This window comes from Balaenoptera ricei, chromosome 1, assembly GCF_028023285.1.
Source record: "Balaenoptera ricei isolate mBalRic1 chromosome 1, mBalRic1.hap2, whole genome shotgun sequence".
In the NCBI taxonomy this organism is placed as follows: domain Eukaryota; kingdom Metazoa; phylum Chordata; class Mammalia; order Artiodactyla; family Balaenopteridae; genus Balaenoptera; species Balaenoptera ricei.
This window is the reverse complement of record NC_082639.1, coordinates 56,585,065-56,608,383: the sequence shown is the minus strand read 5'-3', so window position 1 is coordinate 56,608,383 and position 23,319 is coordinate 56,585,065. Positions and strand designations below refer to the sequence as shown.

The 23,319-nt window shown below is 35.7% G+C and overlaps 1 protein-coding gene across 1 annotated transcript in view; it reads right to left on the bottom strand.

Annotated features, from left to right (window-relative positions):
• Positions 1-8,018: 8,018 nt before the first annotated feature.
• Positions 8,019-23,319, bottom strand: part of LEPR (leptin receptor) — a 103,440-nt gene continuing 88,139 nt past the window's right edge. The window contains 4 exon segments of the mRNA XM_059924131.1: positions 8,019-8,846; positions 11,162-11,172; positions 15,501-15,539; positions 18,507-18,549. Coding sequence (XP_059780114.1) covers positions 8,019-8,846; positions 11,162-11,172; positions 15,501-15,539; positions 18,507-18,549 — 921 coding nt within the window.

The following is a 23,319-nucleotide window of genomic DNA, read 5'->3' as shown; positions in this document are numbered from 1 at the left end:
ATTAAAGATGATACAAACAGATGGGGAGATATACCATGTTCTTGGATTGGAAAAATCAACATTGTGAAAATGACTATACTACCCAAAGGAATCTACAGATTCAGTGCAATCCCTATCAAACCACCAATGGCATTTTTCACAGAACTAGAACAAAAACTTGCACAATTTGTATGGAAACCCAAAAAGACCCCGATTAGCCAAAGCAATCTTGAGAACTAAAAACGGAGCTGGAGGAATCAGGCTCCCTGACTTCAGACTATACTACAAAGCTACAGTAATCAAGACAGTATGCTACTGGCACAAAACCAGAAATATAGATCAATGGAACAGGATAGAAAGCCCAGAGATAAACCCATGCTCATATGGTCACCTTGTTTTTTGATAAAGGAGGCAAAAAGTATACAATGGAGAAAAGACAGCCTCTTCAATAAGTGGTGCAGGGAAAACTGGACAGCTATATGTAAAAGAATGAAATCAGAACACTTCCTAACACCATACACAGAAATAAACTCAAAATGGATTAAAGACCTAAATGTAAGGCCAGACACTATCAAACTCTTTGAGGAAAACATAGGCAGAACACTCTATGACATAAATCACAGCAAGATCCTTTTTGACCCACCTCCTAGAGAAATGGAAATAAAAACAAAAATAAACAAATGGGACCTAATGAAACTTAAAAGCTTTTGCACAGCAAAGGAAACCATAAGCAAGATGAAAAGACAACCCTCAGAATGGGAGAAAATGTTTGCAAATGAAGATACTGACAAAGGATTAATCACCAACATATACAAGCAGCTCATGCAGCTCAATATCAAAAAAACAAATAACCCAATCTAAAAATAGGCAGAAGACCTAAATAGACATTTCTCCTAAGAAGATACACAGATTGCCAACAAACACGTGAAAAGCTGCTCAACATCACTAATCATGAGAGAAATGCAAATCAAAACTACAATGAGATATCACCTCACACCTTTCAGAATGGCCATCATCAAATAATCTACAAACAATAAATGCTGGAGAGGGTGTGGAGAAAAGGGAACCCTCTTGCACTGTTGGGGGGAAGGTAAATTGATACAGCCACTATGGAGAACAGTATGGAGGTTCCTTAAGAAACTAAAAATAGAACTACCATATGACCCAGCAATCCCACTACTGGGCATATACCCTGAGAAAACCATAATTCAAAAAGAGTCAGGTACCACAATGTTCACTGCAGCACTATTTACAATCACCAGGACATGGAAGCAAGCTAAGTGTCCATCGACAGATGAATGGATAAAGAAGATGTGGCACATATATACAATGGAATATTACCCAGCCATAAAAAGAAATGAAACTGAGTTATTTGTAGTGAGGTGGATGGACCTAGATAGAGTCTGTCATACAGAGTGAAGTAAGTCAGAAAGAGAAAAACAAATACCGTGTGCTAACACATATATATGGAATCTAAAAACAAAATTGTTCTGATGAACCTAGGGGTAGGACAGGAATAAAGACGCAGACATAGAGAATGGACTTGAGGACACGGGGAGTTGGAAGGGTAAGCTGGGACAAAGTGAGAGTGTGGCATGGACATATATACACTACAAAATGTAAAATAGATAGCCAGTGGGAAGCAGCTGCATAGCACAGGGAGATCAGCTTGGAGCTTTGCGACCACCTAGAGGGGTGGGATTAGGAGTGTTGGAGGGAGATGCAAGAGGGAAGGGATATGGGGATATACGTATGCATATAGCTGATTCACTCTGTTATACAGCAGACACTAACACAACATTGTAAAGCAATTATACTCAAATAAAGATGTTAAAAAACAAGTTTCAGAAGGGAAGGATAAATAAAATGGGATGAAATTGACATGTGAAGAAATAATGGTTGAGAATTTTTCAAGTCTAATAAAACCTATTGACGCTCAGTTAAAAGAAGCTCAATGAATACCAATCTGGACAAGTAAAAAAGAAAGCACACCTAGACTTATAATAGTCAAACAACTAAAAACAAAAGATAAAGAGAAAAATCTTAAAAGCAAACAAACTAACAAAGAGAAATTACCTTAAGGAAACAACAATTAAAACGATGGCTAACTTCTCAACAGTAACAATGGACACCAGACACCAGAAGACAATAAAAAGACAACTTACAATATGGAAAATAAGTGCAAACTTAGAATTCAACTTTGAGCAAAAATATCTATCAAAATTGAAGATAAAATATAGATGTTCCCAAACAAAGCCTGAAAGAATTTGTCACAGTTGATCCACAGTACAAGAAAGTTCTTTAGGTTGAAGGGAAATTATCCCAGATGGAAGCACAAAGATGCAAGAAGTAATAAACAAACAGTACAAAGGGGAAATTTGAAAGACTCGGTACTGCCTAAAGCGGCAATGTAACAATATTTCAGATGTTTATGAAATACACAGAAATAGGAGAGGGATTCGTTAAATGTCTCTCAAAATTATTACATATTAGAGAAGTGCAAACTAAAACTCTAAGAAACCCATACACAACCATCAGACTGACTAAAATTCAAAAGGCTGACAATATCAATGTTGATTAGGAATTGGTATATAAAGCAACAGAACTCTTCAACCTTACTGACAGCAGTGTAAATTAGTATGTATTTACATATGTATTTGTCAGTATGTATATATTAAAGCTAAACTAAAACCTATCCTGTGATTCAGTGATTTTACTCAGATATGAAGTGTGTAAAAATTCATTAAGCTTACACTGAAGACTTGTGTAGTTTACAGTACATAAGTCATATCTTAATTAAGAAAACTTAGATCCCATATATGAAAAATAATGATAAGAAAGCAATGAAATTATAATAGCCCAGTAGAAAATTAGGGAACGAATAGGAAGGTAGAGAAAAACAAAAGGCTTATAAACATGAAAATATGCTCAACTTCACTCATCAAGTTAAAATTAAAATAGCAGAAAGATACTTTAGACAATTTCAGGTGGTTTCTTACACTTGAAACCAAGAGTCCTGACAAGTAGATTTGCGAAAGTATGCCAAGACATAATTATGTATGAGAATGCTCACTTCAGTATTGTCCATAAAAGTAAAAGATTAGAAACAACCTAAATGTTCACCAATTTTGAACAGCTTACATAAATCATTGTACTTTGATATAATGGAATAACTATGTAACCATTAAAATAATAAAGTAGGTATATTTGAGTTTCTATGGAAATATCACCAAGATATATTAAGGGAAAACGGTAATTTTATAACAGCAAGCAGAATATGATCCCAACTATATAAAAACTTTAAATGTACGTGGTATAATAATAACAGGTTATTTTTAGGGAATAGGAACTAAAGATCGAGAATGGAGGGAGACAACAATTTTTATTTTATATTTCCATGTACTGTTTGAAATTTTTTATGTTCGTTTCATTTACATTTTAAAACTAAGCAAGAAAGAGAACATATCTGAATCCTAGCCCAAATACTAGCCCCCAAAGTCAAATTGCTAGAAGACTAAGTGATGAAACAAATGTTCACAAATGACTGTAAATCAAGATTTCTAAAGGAAGTAAAGAATCAAACTACAGAGCTCTTGATGTTTAAAATGAGTAATTTTTCATTGCAAGTGGCTATAATGCCAGCAAGTATTTGGTGTGGGTGATATATTGAGAATACAGAGAGAATAACAGTAAAGAGAGACAGCTGGATCTAAAATGTTTTCAAATCCCTTCCAAAGGCAAGGCATGTTTGTAACAATTTTAAAAACACAAATGCTAACAATGGGTAAAAATAATATAGTAACTATTCACATAAAATACAAGGATTACTTCATATTTTTCAAATCTTTGCTGAAAGCAGTAATCATACAAACATAAAATAATCCTAAAATAACTTAAATTCATAGAAATTCTATTTGGACTTTCCATTTCTCATATTTGATCTCATATCAATTCCAACATTGCTTATGATTTATAATGATAAAAATTTCACAGTCATAATTTACACATCTTTCGTTATGACTTTAGGGACAAAAAGGAGAATTAGGATAATTAAATTTTATAAAACAATTAGTGATGCATGTCTCAGCACTTATGTTTATAACGTTTATTAACATACCAATTGTGACTAAAGAGAAAGTGTTATCTGCATGCCAAATACTTAATGACAAGTTTAAAAAGTACAATATCTACAATATAAGTATTTCACTACAAAATTAAATATCTTCCAAATTTTTTCACAGTTCAGACTTTTTGAATGGACATGTTATTTAAAATATCCTGTCAAAGATCCTTACAAAATTGAATTTGATGCCATACATTTTACGTATAATTAATTTTGAAAAATAGCAACTTTCCACAATAAATATTGATTGATAAACTTTGTATAAAAATATTTCATTCAATATAAAAACCCATGGAAACCATTTCTTGATGCTCATACAAATGCAAGTAACAATACTTCAGCTCTAAAGCAGTCTGTTGTATTCTAAGCTGCTCGCCCAACATCATGATGAGGTACAGGAACACTATCCTGCTTTAAACAATTGTTCAAGAAGGAGTAAAACTACTGACTTACCCAGTTTCTTTTTATAAACAGTTCTTCACATTTTTGGTAACTATGTTTAAATTTTTTTCTCAAATGTGGCTTCTTTTAATCATAATAGAGTGGACAATTTTAATTTTGTGTTTTAAAGTTTGAGAATGTGTTTTCTCAATAGTAAATACTTTAGAAGAGTCTGTGACTATCAAGATGACCCTTGAAAGATGAAAAGTAGAACACATTTCTTTTAAAAACTACAAGAAATAATTTAGAGAGGGGTTTTTTTTTCAGCCAAGTCTACGTGACATATGGTTGCAGTATGTCTTGATTCATTTAGCACATCATCCATGCCCACGGGAGACCCGTGGGCACAGCTCTTACAGCCTAATCTTCATATTGTGTCAACGAAAGTAGCTTTGGAATCTGGTATCAATTTGTGGAGGAAGTTTATCTTCTCTCAACTTTTGAGTAGTTAAAATGCATATTCCTAAGAGAATATAACCATATGTTTGATATTTGGAAAGAGGGAGTTGGTTTTAGTGGAAATGGATGAGAGGAGGTAGAAGAATGTCATGCTTAGGGTCATAAAACCTTATTCTCGGTCCAGGATCACCCACTGGTTTGGGACTTTCATCCAGGTCTTTTTACTACTCGAGACTAGGTTTAAAAATAAAAGACTATCTGTTCCTATTCCTCTTGTCACTATGTAGCTCATCTCTAAATGGGAACACAGGGCTCCAGTAGGAGGCCCCTATTCATACTGATGTGTATCTCGTCTTCTTTCTTCTTCTTTGTTCTTGGGGGCTTTAACCTAGGACATCTATAATCTCATTAACCCTGACAAATGATTTATCTTCAAACAATCTGTTTAAACTTGAAGCCATAGCTCAAATTATTAATTTCTGAGTTTATTTTCATGAAGCTCAGATTTAGAGAGACTGATTCACAGCTTGTGTTGAAATTTTAGGCCTTTAAATGAAATACACAAAATTCCAGATTTATCCTAAGTTTAAAAGTCCAAACCTATATTTCAGCTCCTCTCTCACTTAAAATTTTTTTTATAGAATCTCTGCAAAGAAATGAAGAATATCTAACCAAACTGAAGTACAAAACATTCTAAATTTTCATCTAAATGGTAATTTTCATAAAGACCCAATAATATACAGTAATACATATAGTGAAATGAACTTTCAAAAGTGAAGATCAGAGCCCTAGCACACTGACAGTAAATATGATCTAAATTTGTATATACCAATAGGCCAAACTGCACCACTTCAACCTGCTCTATGAAAAGAAAGTCCCTTGGAATTTCAATTTCTGAAATGTTTTTGTTTGTTTTGGGAACTGAAGCTGCACCAGAATGGTATCAGTGATCTCAGGTTTAATGTGCTGTCACAAAATTCCTTTAACTCAGACCTGCAGCACTATGGTGGCCCTGGGATGTCTGAATTCACTACAGAGTACACACAGCATGGCAAAACCTTGGGCTGACTGGAACATTTATCAGTTTCTCTTCCCTGTTGTTCTGGGTCCCACACCACAGGAGAATGGGAGGGTGTCATGTCTCAGAGGACTTGCTCAGTGTTTAATCTCCAATTATATGCAGAATGGGGCAAAATGTAAATTTCTATCTATGTATATTCTGTGAGCAGTATTAAAAATAATGGTCAATTTTACTAAAATTTCCATACATGGAATAATTCTTTCTGTTTCTGAAACTATAAATCACTGAAAAATCATTGAAAAAAATTTTTTTTCCTCTCTTTATCTTTGTATAGAACTAATTATTCAGTGAGTTGATATGGGTCCTCTACCTTTCTCTTGTAAGAGAGTCACTGGTTGAGTGTGTGAGATCCTGAGATATCTCAACAATACTTATAGCATGAAACTGCTTTATTGATTTCTAGTTGGCAAATGATCATGAAAGGTGTGAAAAAATATCTATCAATTGGGGTCTGAACAGCTCATTTCATATGGTCACAACTGGAATAGAGACAGGGGGAGGATTTTATTTATCGTAATAGTAAATCAGTGGAATCCTCTCTCAGTCTAAGTATGAAACTAGTGATGTTTAACAACTCATAGGAATATTTTTGAGGACTAAAGTATTTTGACGATACCGATAATCTTGAAATTCTTACTTATTGCCATTGAGCAACTATCTCTGCAGGTTTCTTAATTTAGTTTGTTGTTCAATATGCTGTCTGGGTTTTCTTGCCGTACCAAGAACTGAAATAAACAATAAACATTAAAGTCTTTAAAGGCAAAGACAACATCTGTGTAATTCTCACTTAATTTTCATCCAGTGTTATATTTCTACTTAATAAATTTTATTTGATTACAAGTCAGTTTTTTTTAATGGATGATAATGTAAGGTATGGGTTAAAAACATAATCACTAGCACTAAAAAGATCTGGGTTTATATATGGGTTCCACTAACTCTGTGACCTTGGGCAAATTACTTAATCTTCTAATCTTTAAAAGGAATGTAATAGTAGTACATGTCTCATACAATTATTTCAATAATTAATTGAGCTAAAGTATGGAAAGTATTAGCACAGTGGTTGGTTTATATACAGGAAGAATGTGAGGAAAAAAACAGTGTACATGCAAGTGGGAATGGGGAAGACGATTCCAGAGTGATACACAGTAACATTTAGCAATCTAACTGTAGCAGAAAGTGAGCATTTCAACATCTTTTAAAGAGAAGAGGTGAGGCAGACATTATGTTTTCATAAGGGCTTGTGTTCTCATCAAAACACTTGTTGTGGGTATCACCATTCTAACAGGTAGTTTCATTCTATGGTACAGATCTTAGATTTGATACATAAACATTTGTTTCTTGTATATCTTCACAAGTATATCCCCTAGACCAGGGCTAAATCCTCTATCTGCAACATTCAGTTGAGTGCTTACCACAGAGTAAGTACTCAGGGAAAGTATGTTAAATTGAAACATCTTCAAATCACACAGTCTAGTAGCACAAAATACAAATACATCGCACACTTTTTAAATGCACAAGGATGCCTATTAGGTATAATTGTGTGTATGTGTAAATTAGTGCACAGCAAAGACAACTCAAGGTAAAATAACCACACCCTTGAAAACACAGTTACATTTCACAAGTGTTAGTGTGAAGTGTTCTTTCAGATGTGAGTGTAATTCAGATGACTAGCTCTTTCTACATGGGTTCAATGTTCAAAAAAAATAGTATTGTTGGGTTTATGGCTAGCTAGACACAAGCCACTGGAGACCTTCCCAAGGTGCTGATTAATCATTAGAAGAATCGGTCTACACTGCTAGGCTTTTGAAGGCTTTCTCACATTTTTTGTCTATATTACTGAGTGAGGACAAACAGATACCATTCGTTTTGAAACAATCATTTTCAAATTTGCCTCTGACAGTTTTCTTTTCTCTCCCCTAACCAACACTATAGTGGAATATATAACCCTTCATATGACTCATTACATCATAAATCTGAGATGTGTCTGGAATGAAATTAGACAGTTAGGTCACACATCTTGTTTTCCACTATTTTCTGAGTCTGAGTAGAACAAGTCTGAAATTGAGGCATGTAAGATACAAAAGTCTTCTGACCAGAAGTTCCTAAATTGAAGTTATTTTCTACAAGGTGTGAGCAACTGTCCTGGAGGATTCTGATGTCAGTGAATAAACAGTGGGATGGGAATGGGGACAACACTCTTGACTCATCAGTCAAAAGCACATCACTCTCTCTCTTTTTGATTGAAGTGACTCCTAAATAATAGACAGACCTTTCGTCATTATTTTCTTCAGGGAAATTTCCCTCGAGTTTCAAAAGTTCATCCAATCCTCCTGAGAATGCAAGGTGTGGTGAAATTATATTGGGATGCTGATCTGATAATATAAAAAATGCCTGGGTTTCTATCTCCCATGAGTTATTACAGAAAGAATCCTTAGGTAGAGAATTTTTGCTAGAGAAGCATTTGCTGACTGAGCTATTTACAAGCCCTTGCTCTTCCTCAGTTTCACCTGACTTAGGGTTGCTGAGCAGGGTGGCATATTTAACAGAGGGTTGTCTCCTGCTTTCCTCCTCACAGGTTATCTCTGTGCTCTCAACCTCAGAGAAGTGAGCACTGCTGCATTGGTCACTAATACAAAGAGAACCCTTTTCAAGATCCCGAGTCATCAAAAGTAGAGAGACTGTAGTTGGTGGCACCATCTCATCTTTATTTTTCCATGATGTATCAACACTGATATCTTCTGAAATGGTTTCAGGCTCCAAAAGAAGAGGACCAAATGTCACTGATTCTGTATGCTTGATAAAAAGATGCTCAAATGTTTCTGGCTAAAAGAAAAGACACATTTTAATACTCAATTGTATTAATTTTTTTTTTTGCTTCACTGTGATATCATGGAAGAAATGGAAGTGTGAAAGGTTAATACTAAAGGACATAAGTCAAGCACAAATTAACTGGTTTTGGTCTGAAATAAACAGATCAAAAATCATAAGGGAGAGGCACTATAAGATAGTGTTTAAAAGTGGGATGGGACAGACATGAGTCATTCTGTTTCTATGACCATGGACAAGTACATCAACGTCTCTGCCTTTCAGTTTCCTCATCTGTAAAACTGTGTTCAATATTTACTTCATGGTGTTGTGCAAGGAATAAATTAGATAGTGTCTGAAAGTACTTAGCTCTCAATAAAGATTGGTTACTGTAATTAGAAAGTGCTATCTTCAGAAGAATTCCTAATATTTTATAGCAAATTACACTTCCATGAACTAAAAAATTTAACCCAAGTTTAAAAAGTAAATTGATATAAAATTGAATGAGCAAAACAACTTGTCCAAAGATAGCTAAAATAAGTACTCCATGACATAAGATATATGAAGGTAAACTATATGTGGCCTTATCTGCCTCACATCATACTAAAAATCTGTTTATGACTATCAGAAAATAAGAACTAAGAATATCTATTTGTTGAAAACAATGAAGGTGAAAGAGATGATCACAGACTTTTAAATTACCATTCCTTATAAATAACTTCATATAAAAATACAAACTATAGGACATGTGGAATGAAGACAAAGATGCAAAACGAATGTACATCATATTTTTTATAAGAACAGTGGTTACATCACAACAAAAAATCCTGCCAAGCAGCTACAAGCAAGAATCTGTGTGCAAAAAAGCTCAACACATACAATGTAAACATGTTGAAAAAATAAATGCAAAATAAAAAATACTGTGGACACATCACATTAAAAAATTAACACAACTAAATGAAGTGCTATAGAAAATGTGCTCAATTTTTATGTTATACATATAATTAAACTTTTGAATTTTACAATTTTTAAACTAATAGAATGAATTCAGATTTATTGCTTGAAATAACAATATAACTGACTATTCTTCATAATGGCAAATATATTCCATATAAAAATACAATTCATTTAACATAGTTTTGAACTCTTAAATGAAATATATTGGTGATTATAACCATAAAGGAATAAATATATGAAACACCAAATATAATGGAATAGACTTATACAGATATTAAAATACTGCATAATAACAAATACTATATTAACACAACCTTTTCTATTATTCTATGAACATAGTATGTGAAGAGAAAACTGTTCCTGTGCCTATTTTCTTTCTGACAGAAATCTATTAGATTTATAATTTTCTTCAAAAATTTTCTTGCTCATTTTGTGTTTCTTAAGGTTATGACTATATATGTATTGAATTTCTTAAAATTTAAAGTAACCTAGAAATTAAGATCTCCAAATAAAGGAATGTCAGGCTATCAACATGAAAACAAAAAATACAAATAGCACATAGCATACAGTCAAACTCACAGCTGTTCTTCAAATGATGTGTTTGGCATATTTCATGCCCTCTAAAACTTCATAATTGGTAACTAAGTATTATGTCAAATAATTTACATGTCTTCAAATGCATTTGATGAAAGATTTCACTAATAATTAAAAAATCACATATCCATATATTATTAAAGTATATTTTATAAATGGGTCACAAACATTTATTAAAAGTATGTTTATTAAAAAATCATTTCAATCACCATATGCATCTAATTTTTCAAGATTTTAGAACAGTCTGGAAGCATACTGAATATGTATTCAGCTGGTAAGAATTAAAGAATATCCTTTCATATTTTCACACTTCAATTTTACTTTACAATGATGTCTATTAAAAGTCAGTGAAGGGGGAAAGGACACATTCTTCCTGATTTTTGGGGTTTTTTTTAAGATTCAAATCAAACTATGAATGAAATCTAAATGTAAGTAATATATATGTAGCCTAAATCTGAGTAGTATTTGGGTTTATCAAACAGAGGCTTTGGTTTATTTTGAATGTGAGCAATATACCACACAAGTTAAATTCATAGAAATAGCAGGTGGTCTTTTTTTCAGGTAGAAAAGTCCTATGTTTGCCTTGAACTAGTTCTAAAAACTCCAGAGAGTCTCCTTTTTTGCATCACTGCCCACTTACCTGACTCCCAGAAGCTTTGGGTGGTTCAGTGTAAATAAATTAAATTTAGTAAAGAATTTCATGAGGAGGTTGAATTGGAGGTTGATGTGTTTTCTGATCTGGTCAATCTGACCTGGATATGTCAGGTCATCCTGATACAAACTGTAACTTCTACTGGCCTTTGACCAGAACAAACTGTCTTTCTTTGAACTGAAATGGAAGTTAGCACTTAAGCCATTTTTAAGGCTATTGAAAATGAAAATTCCCATATTGATCAAAGTTAGATATACATAAAAGCTATCAATATAAGACATTCAAAAGAATACCCAAATGGGTCAGTTTATAGGCTGAAGTGTCTAAAAGAATATAAAATGGAAAAATTTGGACATAAAAATATGAACTAAATATTTTGACTGTATTCTATATTTAGAGCCATTGTATTTGCAAAGCTATGTGTCAGAAGTTGCAGTTTTCACCTAGTCACAGCATAGTCTACTATATATTTGATGATGTCTAATAAATCTGTGGTAAGAGCAACAGTTATAATTCTTTAATGCTTTATGACCAAATGACAAATCAAAAGCTAGATATCATAAATATTACTTTTTAAACTTTAGATGACTTGAAAAGTAATCATACATCCAAACTGAATTAGACTCAGACGTATACCTTGACCCCAAATTTACCCATCTATTTTAAGTTCTAAATCAACATAATCCACCATATTTTAGTTCTCAATAGTTCCACCAAAATTTTTTAGATTGTCTCCCCTTCTTCAAAATGTAAAAATCTTCTAATACTCTATAGAATGTTGGGAAGTTGGTAGATTGGGTTCATCTGTAGTGACCATGATTAGACTTCAAAGAATGTCCATTCTCTGTTCAGATAAAATAAAACAAAATAAGAAAGAAAAATAAAAAAATCACTCAGAAAGCAAAAGATAAAAGATTTCAAAAAGATGTTCTGTCAAGCATGAGTTCTGGATTATAAATTCTTGTGTTATACTACAGTAACGCATGTTTTTAGGAAAAGATAAAATTCTGAATTAAGGTGTCCTCTTCCATTTTCTTAATGCATGCCCTAATATCACACTCTAAGGACAGTCTTAATGATCCCAGAAAAGGAAAAACTATAGAGGAATAACAGAATAAGTAGAATGAGAGAAAAACAAAGAGCTGGAAAAATAAAAAGGAAGTAGAGGAACAGCACTATTGAAGAGTTTGGAACAAGAAAGAGTAAAAGAGTGTATCTCTGAAAACAAATATTTAAAAATTGAAAGAAAGAAGAGTTGAAATTGTGAAGAATAGAATAACAGAATCATTATCATGATTTTTTTAATCTAGAAAAATGTTCTAAGAAATCATCTGGTCCACATTTCTCCCTTTTTATAGACAAAGCAATCAAGGCTTAAAGTTGCACCGCTAATTATAGCAGAGTGAGGCCCCTGACTTTTTTTCTAATCCAACAAGCTTTCTATAATACAATGGAAGATGAAAAGATATTCCAAACACAAGTAGGGAGGAGAACATGTTGTTTTGCTTTTTCTATTTGTTGTGATAGATTTGAGCTGATTAAATTCATCCTCTCTTCTGGTTCCTTATAACCCAAGGGCATATATATATAGATATTAAGAAGAACAAGAAAATAGAGAAAACTGAAGTCATATTTTAGGGCAGTGAAATATACATTTCTAAGCCCAGTCATGTGCCCTTCTAGAAAGAACTTCTTACTCGAAGCTGCACCAGCTCTTCTACACTTCTGTAAAGCCATTCTAGCAATTTCAGGGATGCTCTGCCTCAGATCCATGAGGATGGTGTTCTGGGAACTTGTGGGTTGCTCAGCTTCTTATTTGGAGAGCTAGAACAGGCTGAGGAATCTACGATGGTCTTTGAACCACAAGAAAAAAATCCATTTGTTTTTAGATCTAACACTCTAAAGTAGGGTGTTAAGTGGAGTACACTCTTGTGGAAATAGTCATAAATGTAGACAACAAAGGAGCAGGGTTAGACTCCCCCCACCTCAAATATAGATGGTTTGGATTTGGAGGAAGAAAGTAATATTTTAGGCAAAAATGCTAAAGAAAAAGGTAAAACACAAACAAATTGGCTACAGTCTTTTAAACACTGTGAAATTTGAATTAGAAGAAAGGCAAGGTTATTGACTCACTGCAATACATTTTCCTACCACAAGAATTCAACCTTTGTTTAAAATTTTTATTTTTATGCTCTTTAAAAACTTTTTAAAAGATTCTGATTTTTTTCATTTATTTTATTGAAGTATGATTGATTTACAATGTTGTTAAAGATTCTGATTTCTAAAGTATCATGAGAAATGGTATAGAGAAGTATTCTGGTTCAAGATGGCAGTTTGAGCATATATATTTCTCTCTTATCTCTGTAGAGACTCTGTTAGGATGAAAGTACATGAATAAATCAAATATATACCCACAACAAAGAAGATAGTCTGAGAAGGTTAAGAGGGAATGAGATTTTTGAATTTCTAAAAGATGGAAAACCGAAGGAGATGAACAAAGGAAGCTGCAGACCAGAATATCTCCAGAGTGGGCTATAGCTGAAAAGAAAGACAGTTTGCCCTGTTGAATACAGTGGAGATGGGAAGGAGGGCAGTGGGGGGATGAAAAAATGGAAGGTAAAAACACAGGAAGAAATGAGACCTTTGGCTGAAAACTGGAAACTCTGCATATGAATGGGGCTCTTCTAACTCTGCTGCACATAGAAGAGCCTGCATACTCTCCACACCCAAATTGAGGTTTTATTCTCAAAAGTAATTAGGAAATTATCTGGGGAGGAGACCTTCAAGATGGCGGAGGAGTAAGACGTGGAGATCACCTTCTTCCTCACAAATACATCAGAAATACACCTACAAGTGGAAAAACTCCTATACAACACCTACTGAACGCTGGCAGAAGACCTCAGACTTCCCAAAAGGCAAGAAACTCCCCAAGTACTGGGGTACGGCAAAAGAAAAAAGAAAAAAAAAAAAGACCAAAGAATAGGGATGGGACCTGCACCTCTGGGAGGGAGCTGTGAAGGAGGAAAAGTTTCCACACACTAGGAAGCCCCTTCACTGGCAGAGACAGGGGGTGGCGGGGGGAAGCTTTGGAGCCATGGAGGAGAGCACAGCAACAGGAGTGCGGAGGGCAAAGCGGAGAGATTCCCGCACAGAGGATCGGTTCTGACCAGCACTCACCAGCCCGAGAGGTTTGTCTGCTCACCCACTGGGATGGGTTAGGGGTGGGAGCTGAGCCTAGGGCTTCGGAGGTCGGATCCCAGGGAGAGGACTGGGGTTGGCTGCGTGAACACAGCCTGAAGGGGACTAGTGTGCCACAGCTAGCTGGGAGGGAGTCCGGGAAAAAGTCTGGAACTGCCTAAGAGGCAAGAGACCATTGTTTCAGGGTGCGTGAGGAGAAGGGATTCAGAGGACCGCCTAAACAAGCTCCAGAGAGGGGCTCGAGCGGCAGCTATCAGCGCAGACCCCAGAGACAGGCATGAAATTCTAAGGCTGCTGCTGCCGCCACCAAGAAGCCTGTGTGCAAGCACAGGTCACTATCCACACCTCCCCTCTGCGGAGCCTGTGCAGCCCGCTACTGCCAGGGTCCTGTGATCCAGGCACAACTTTCCCGGCAGAACACACGGCATGCCTCAGGCTAGGGCAATGTCATGCTAGCCTCTGCTGCCGCAGGCTTGCCCCACATTCCGTACCCCTCCGCCCCCCCAGCCTGAGTGAACCAGAGCCCCCGAATCAGCTGCTCCTTTAACCCCGTCCTGTCTGAGCGAAGAACACATGCCCTGAGGTGACGTACACCCAGAGGCGGGGCCAAATCCAAAGCTGAACCCCAGGAGCTGCGCGAACAAAGAAGAGAAAGGGAAATCTCTCCCCAGCCTCAGGAGTAGTGGATTAAATCTCCACAATCAACTTGATGTACCCTGCATCTGTGGAATACCTGAATAGACAATGAATCACCCCAAAATTGAGGCAGTGGACTTTGGGAGCAACTGTAGACTTGGGGTTTGCTTTCTGCATCTAATTTGTTTCTGGTTTTATGTTTAACTTAGTGTACTATTTCGAGTTTATTATCATTGGTAGATTTGTTTATTGATTTGGTTGCTATCTCCCTCCTTTTTTTTTTTTAATATAGTTTATATATACATTTTCCTTTTTCTCTGTTTGTGAGTGTGTATGTGTATGCTTCTTTGTGTGATTTTGTCTGTATATCTTTGCTTTTACCATTTGTCCTAGGGTTCTGTCCATTTTTGGTTTATTTTTTTAAGTACAGTTTTTAGCACTTATCATTGGTGGATTGGTTTTTTGGTTTGGTTGCTCTCTTCTTTCTTTCTTTTTTTTTTTTTGCTTTTTAAATTACTTTTTAATTTTTAAATTTTTAATAATTATTTTTTTATTTTAATAACTTTTTAATTTAATTTTATTTTATTTTATTTCTTTCTTTTTTTCTTACTTTTCTTCTGAGCCATGGGGCTAACAGGGTCTTGGTGCTCTGGCCGGGTGACAGGCCTGTGCCTCTGAGGTGGAAGAGCCGAGTTCAGGACATTGGTCCACCACAGACCTCCTGGCTCCATGTAATATCAAAAGGGGAAAGCTCTCCCAGAGATCTCCATCTCAACGTTAAGACCCAGCTCCACTCAACGACCAGCAAGCTACAGTGCTGGACACCATATGCCAAACAACTACCAAGACAGGAACACAATCCCACCCATTAGCAGAGAGTCTGCCTAAAATCATAATAAGGTCACAGACACCCCAAAACACATCACCGGGCATGCTCCTGCCCACCAGAAAGACAAGATCCAAGCCTCATCCACCAGAACACAAGCACTAGTCCCCTCCACCAGGAAGCCTACACAACCCACTGAACCAACCTTAGCCACTGGGGGCAGACACCAAAAACAATGGGAACTACGAACCTGCAGCCTGCGAAAAGGAGACCCCAAACACAGTAAGTTAAGCAAAATGAGAAGACAGAGAAATACACAGCAGATGAAGGAGCAAAGTAAAAACCCACCAGACCAAACAAATGAAGAGGAAATAGGCAGTCTACCTGAAAAAGAATTCAGAGTAATGATAGTAAAGATGAACCAAAATCTTGGAAATAGAATAGAGAAAATACAAGAAACGTTTAACAAGGACCTGGAAGAACTAAAGAGCAAAGAAACAATGATGAACAACACAATAAATGAAAATAAAATTCTCTAGAAGGAATCAATAGCAGAATAACTGAGGCAAAAGAAGGGATAAGTGACCTGGAAGATAAAATACTGGAAATAACTACTGCAGAGCAGAATAAAGAAAACAGAATGAAAAGAATTGAGGGCAGTCTCAGAGATCTCTGGGACAACATTAAATGCACCAACATTCGAATTATAGGGGTCCCAGAAGAAGAAGAGAAAAAGAAAGGGACTGAGAAAATATTTGAAGAGATTAGAGTTGAAAACTTCCCTAAAAGGAAATAGTTAATCAAGTCCAGGAAGCACAGACAGTCCCATACAGGATAAATCCAAGGAGAAACACTCCAAGACACATATTAATCAAACTATCAAAAATTAAATACAAAGAAAAAATATTAAAAGCAACAAGGGAAAAACAACAAATAACATACAAGGGAATCCCCATAAGGCAAACAGCTGACCTTTCAGCAGAAACTCTGGAAGCCAGAAGGGAGTGGCAGGACATATTTAAAGTGATGAAAGGGAAAAACCTACAACAAAGATTACTCTACCCAGCAAGGATCTCATTCAGATACAACGGAGAAATTAAAACCTTTACAGACAAGCAAAAGCTAAGAGAATTCAGCACTATCAAACCAGCTTTACAACAAATGCTAAAGGAACTTCTCTAGGCAGCAAACACAAGAGAAGGAAAAGACCTACAATAACAAACCCCAAACAATTAAGAAAAAGGTAATAGGAACATACATATCGATAATTACCTTAAATGTAAATGGATTAAATGCTCCCACCAAAAGACATAGACTGGCTGAATGGATACAAAAACAAGACCTGTATATATGCTGTCTAAAAGAGACCCACTGCAGACATAGGGACACATACAGACTGAAAGTGAGGGGATGGAAAAAGATATTCCATGCAAATGGACATCAAAAGAAAGCTGGAGTAGCAAGTTTCATATCAGACAAAATAGACTTTAAAAGAAAGACTATTACAAAAGGCAAAGAAGGACACTACATAATGATCAAGGGACCAATCCAAGAAGAAGACATAACAATTGTAAATATGTATGCACCCAACATAGGAGCACCTCAGTACATAAGGCAAATGCTAACAGCCATAAAAGGGGAAATCAACAGTAACACAATCATAGTAGGGGACTTTAACACCCCATTTTCACCATGGACAGATCATCCAAAATGAAAATAAATAAGGAAATAAGAGCTTTAAATGATACATTAAACAAGATGGACTTAGTTGATATTTATAGGACGTTCCATCCAAAAACAACAGAATACACTTTCTTCTCAAGTGCTCATGGAACATTCTCCAGGATAGATCATATCTTGGGTCACAAATCAAGCCTTGGTAAATTTAAGAAAAATGAAATCATATCAAGTATCTTTTCCGACCACATTGCTATGAGACTAGATATCAATTACAGGAAAAAATCTGTAAAATATACAAAAACATGGAGGCTAAACAATACACTACTAAATAACCAAGAGATCACTGAAGAAATCAAAGAAGAAATCAAAAAATACCTAGAAACAGATGACAATGAAAACACAATGACCTAAAATCTATGGGATGCAGCAAAAACAGTTCTAACAGGGAAGTTTATAGCAATACAATCCTACCTCAAGAAACAACAAACATCTCAAATAAACAACCTAACCTTACACCTAAGAGAAAGAAGAACAAAAAAACCCCCAAAGTTAGCAGAAGGAAAGAAATAATAAAGATCAGATCAGAAATAAATGAAAAAGAAATGAAGGAAATGATAGCAAAGATCAATGAAACTAAAAGCTGGTTCTTTGAGAAGATAAACAAAATTGATAAACCATTAGCCAGACTCATCAAGAAAAAAAGGGAGAACTCAAATCAACAGAATTAGAAATGAAAAAGGAGAAACAACAACCAACACTGCAGAAACACAAAGGATTATGAGATTACAACAAGCAACTATATGCCAATAAAATGGATAACCTGGAAGAAATAGACAAATTCTTAGAAAAGCACAACCTTCTGAGACTGAATCAGGAAGAAATAGAAAACATAAACAGACCAATCACAAGCATTGAAATTGAGACTGTGATTAAAAATCTTCCAACAAACAAAAGCCCAGGACCAGATGGCTTCACAGGCAAATTCTATCAAACATTTAGACAAGAGCTAACACTAATCTTTCTCAAACTCTTCCAAAATATAGCAGAGGGAGGAACACTCCCAAACTCATTCTACAAGGCCACCATCACCCTGATACCAAAACCAGACAAAGATGTCACAAAGAAAGAAAACTACAGGCCAATATCACTGATGAATATAGATGCAAAAATCCACGGGGCTTCCTTTGGTGGCGCAGTGGTTGGGAGTCTGCCTGCCAATGCAGGGGACACGGGTTTGAGCCCTGGTCTGGGAGGATCCCACATGCCGCAGAGCAACTGGGCCCGTGAGCCACAATTGCTGAGCCTGCGTGTCTGGAGCCTGTGCTCCGCAACAAGAGAGGCCGCGATAGTGAGAGGCCCGCGCACCGCGATGAAGAGTGGCCCTCACTTGCCGCAACTGGAGAAAGCCCTCGCACAGAAACGAAGACCCAACGCAGCCAAAAATAAATAAATAAATAAAAATTAAAAAAAAAAAAGAGTCAATTTGTATTTGTAACCTAAAATATTAAAAAAAAAAAAATCCTCAACAAAATACTAGCAAAGAGAATCCAACAGCACATTAAAAGGATCATACACCATGATCAAGTGGGGTTAATTCCAGGAATGCAAGGATTCTTCAATATATGCAAATCAATGTGTTAAACCATATTAACAAATTGAAGGAGAAAAACCATATGATCATCTCAATAGAGGCAGAACAGCTTTCAGCAAGATTCAACACCCATTTATGATAAAAACTCTCCAGAAAGTAGGCATACAGGGAACTTACTTCAAAATAATAAAGGCCATATATGAGAAACTGACAGCCAACATCGTTCTAATGGTGAAAAACTGAAACCATTTCCTCTAAGATCAGGAACAAGACAAGGCTGTTCACTCTCATCACTATTATTCAACGTATTTTTGGAAGTTTTAGCCACAGCAATCAGACAAGAAAAAGAAATAAAAGGAATCCAAATCGGAAAAGAAGAAATAAAACAGTCACTGTTTGCAGATGACATGATACTATACATAGAGAACCCTAATGACGGTACCAGAAAACTACTAGAGCTAATCAATGAATTTGGTAAAGTAGCAGGATACAAAATTAATGCACAGAAATCTCTTGCATTCCTATACACTAATGATGAAAAATCTGAAAGAGAAATTAAGGAAACACTTCCATTTACCATTGCAACAAAAAGAATAAAATACCTAGGAATAAACTTACCTCAGGAGACAAAAGACCTGTATGCAGAAAACTATAAGACACTGATGAAAGAAATTAAAGATGATACAAACAGATGGAGAGATATACCATGTTCTTGGATTGGAAGAATCAACATTGTGAAAATGACTATACTACCCAAAGCAATCTACAGATTCAATGCAATCCCTATCAAACTACCAATGGCATTTTTCACAGAACTAGAACAAAAAATTTCACAATTTGTATGGAAACACAAAAGACCCTGAATAGCCAAAGCAATCTTGAGAAAGAAAAACGGAGCTGGAGGAATCAGGCTCCCTGACTTCAGACTATACTACAAAGCTACAGTAATCAAGACAGTATGCTACTGGCACAAAAACAGAAATATAGATCAATGGAACAGGATAGAAAGCCCAGAGATAAACCCATGCACATATGGTCACCTTATTTTTGATAAAGGAGACAAGAATATATAATGGAGAAAAGACAGCCTCTTCAATAAGTGGTGCAGGGAAAACTGGAGAGCCTAGATGTAAAAGGATGAAATTAGAACACTCCCTAACACCATACACAAAAATAAACTCAAAATGGAGTAAAGACCTAAATGTAAGGCCAGACACTATCAAACTCTTTGAGGAAAACATAGGCAGAACACTCTATGACATAAATCACAGCAAGATCCTTTTTGACCCACCTCCTAGTGTAATGGAAATAGAAACAAAAATAAACAAATGGGACTTAATGAAACTTAAAAGCCTTCGCACAGCAAAGGAAACCATAAACAACACGAAAAGACAACCCTCAGAATGGGAGAAAATATTTGCAAATGAAGCAACTGACAAAGGATTAATCTCCAAAATTTACAAGCAGCCCATGCAGCTCAATTTCAAAAGAATACACAACCCAATCCAAAAATGGGCAGAAGACCTAAATAGACATTTCTCCAAAGAAGATATACAGAAACCCAACAAACACATGAAAGAATGCTCAACATCACTAATCATGAGAGAAATGCAAATCAAAACTACCATGAGGTATCACCTCACACCAGTCAGAATGGCCATCATCAAAAAATCTACAAACAATAAATGCTGGAGAGGGTTTGGAGAAAAGGGAATCCTCTTGCACTGTTGGTAGGAATGTAAATTGATACAGCCACTATGGAGAACAATATGGAGGTTCCTTAAAAAACTAAAAATAGAATTATCATACAAACCAGCAATTCCACTACTGGGCCTATACTCTGAGAAAACCATAATTAAAAAAGAGTCACGTACCACAATGTTCATTGCAGCTCTATTCACAATAGCCAGGACACGGAAGCAACCTAAGTGTCCATCGACAGACAAATGGATAAAGAAGATGTGGTACCTATATACAATGGAATATTACTCAGCCATAAAAAGAAATGAAACTGAGTTATTTGTAGTGAAGTGGATGGGCCTAGAGTCTGTCACATAGAGTGAAGTAAGTCAGAAAGAGAAAAACAAATACCGTTTGCTAACACATATATATGGAATGTAAAAAAAAAAAAAAAAGGTTCTGAAGAACCTAGGGGCAGGACAGGAATAAAGACACCGATGTAGAGAATGGACTTGAGGACACAGGGAGGGGGAAGGATAAGCTGGGACAAAGTCAGAGATTGGCATGGACTTATATACACCCTCAAATGTAAAATAGATAGCTAGTGGGAGGCGACCGCATGGCATAGGGAGATCAGCTCGGTGCTTTGTGACTGCCTGGAGGGGTGGGATAGGGAGCGTGGCGGGGAGACGCAGGAAGGGGGAGATATGGGGATGTGTGTGTATGTATAGCTGATTCACTTTGTTATAGAGCAGAAACTAGAACACCATTGTAAAGCAATTATACTCCAATAAAGATGTTAAATAAATAAATACAAAAAAAAAAAAAAAGAAAATTATCTGGGGAGGAATCTAGCAGCTGTGAGGTACTGGTGTCTACGACCATATCTCTCCTCATCTAGCCAGAGCCCTGTCTACCCATTTAGGCCAACAATCCCTGCTTAGGTGCATTATGCTCTCCCAGTCAGCCTGTCTATTATTTTATTCTTAAACATGAAAGAAAAACAAAGGATTTCCAGATATTTGGGGAAATTGTGAGATTAAAAAAAATAAAGCCAAGATAAATAGGAGGAGAACATGATCCTAGCAGAAATAGAGAATTCAGGGAATAGAAGAAAAGAGAATTTCTAAAACAAACAATGATCCTCTAAATTGGTATTTCTAGTAAGACTTAAGAAAATATTGCATGCATAAAACCAGAACAGAATACAATGAAAATGAATACTTGGAAATTGACAAATATAAATGGCAAATAAATGTTTAATAGAAGCACTGGAAAAACAGGGTATGGCAAGGTCTCAAACGTAAAACAAAAAGACAAAGAAACAGAACATATTAGAGAAGTGATAAGAAATATAGAAGATCTATGCAGAGGGTTCAACATCCATCTAATACAGATTCTAGAAAGAGATCCAAAAAAATAGGAGGAGAGGAAGTTATCAAAGAAATAATTGCTTAGAGTTGACAGGAGACATGGAATCAAAAGTGTCTTCAAATGAGGACAAAGTTACATAAAAAAGAATCTCCCTAAATAGATTTAGACCTATCTCTAAAATTTTAGAACATCAATAATGTGGACATATTTTAAAAGTCAGAAATCTGCAAGTAACCAGTGAGGAGTAAAAATCAGAATGGCCTCTGACTTCTCAGAAGTGATACTGATGCTAGATGATAAGGCAGGAATTGTCTCAAAGTTTTAGTGGAAAGGCTCGTCGACCTGGAAATTGATATTCCACCAAACTATCAAGCAAGGAAGGCACAAATAAAAAGAATTTCAGGCATGCACAGACTCTGACTTACACAATATTTCCTGGCAGGTCATTTAAGGAATTAGTTAATCAATAAGGAGGAAGGGAAAAAAATCTAGAAAACAGTATGCATTAGAAACCAGTTAAGGGAAAATTCAGAGTGATGGCTTGCAGCAATTTTAGAAAAGGCCTAATCCAGATTGCAGTAGGAGGGTAAAGGGTTTCTTGGACAGGGTGCCCTGGGAACAGGTCTCAGTGAAGAAGCTTATATAATAGCAGCGCACAGAAGGTTAAAAAAAAAAATTTTTTTAAGAAGCAATTAGAAACTCCAGAAAAAGCAAAACAAACACAAAACATAAAAACTAAAAATGAAACCAACTAAAATTTGGCACAATTTAAATCAACAGGGTGGAATGTTTCTAAAATTTTTTTTAAAAACATTCTCCTGTGACACTGGAACCACCAAAAAGTGTGGTAATATAATCACATATTACTTGCTTCGGCAAGGAACAATATTTACATACTCATAACAATGCAAATGCAGTTTATTGGGTTTTTTATTTTTTAAAATGAACCCATAGACAAATTATAGCACGGAATATGTTATCAACCCTGACTTAAGTAAAAGTGTAAAGTTACAGTTGACAGAGATTGGGAAGTGGAGGGAGAAATGGAGGGAAGGGTAAGAGTGCTAATGTCTTTATTTTATTAAAAAGAAAAAATGGGGGAAGGGGAGCTCCAAGAAACAGTCTCTATTTCATGGAACAAGAAATGGAGTTTAAGAAGATTCTTCTGAGGTTGCAGAGTGATTACTGAAGGAATTGAAAAAAGTGACAAACTATATATGGTAGGAACATGGGGAAAGAAGGGGAGAAAAAGTATGTGTATAAGTAAATCCTCATTATAGCCAGAAATCAGTAAATAATGTCT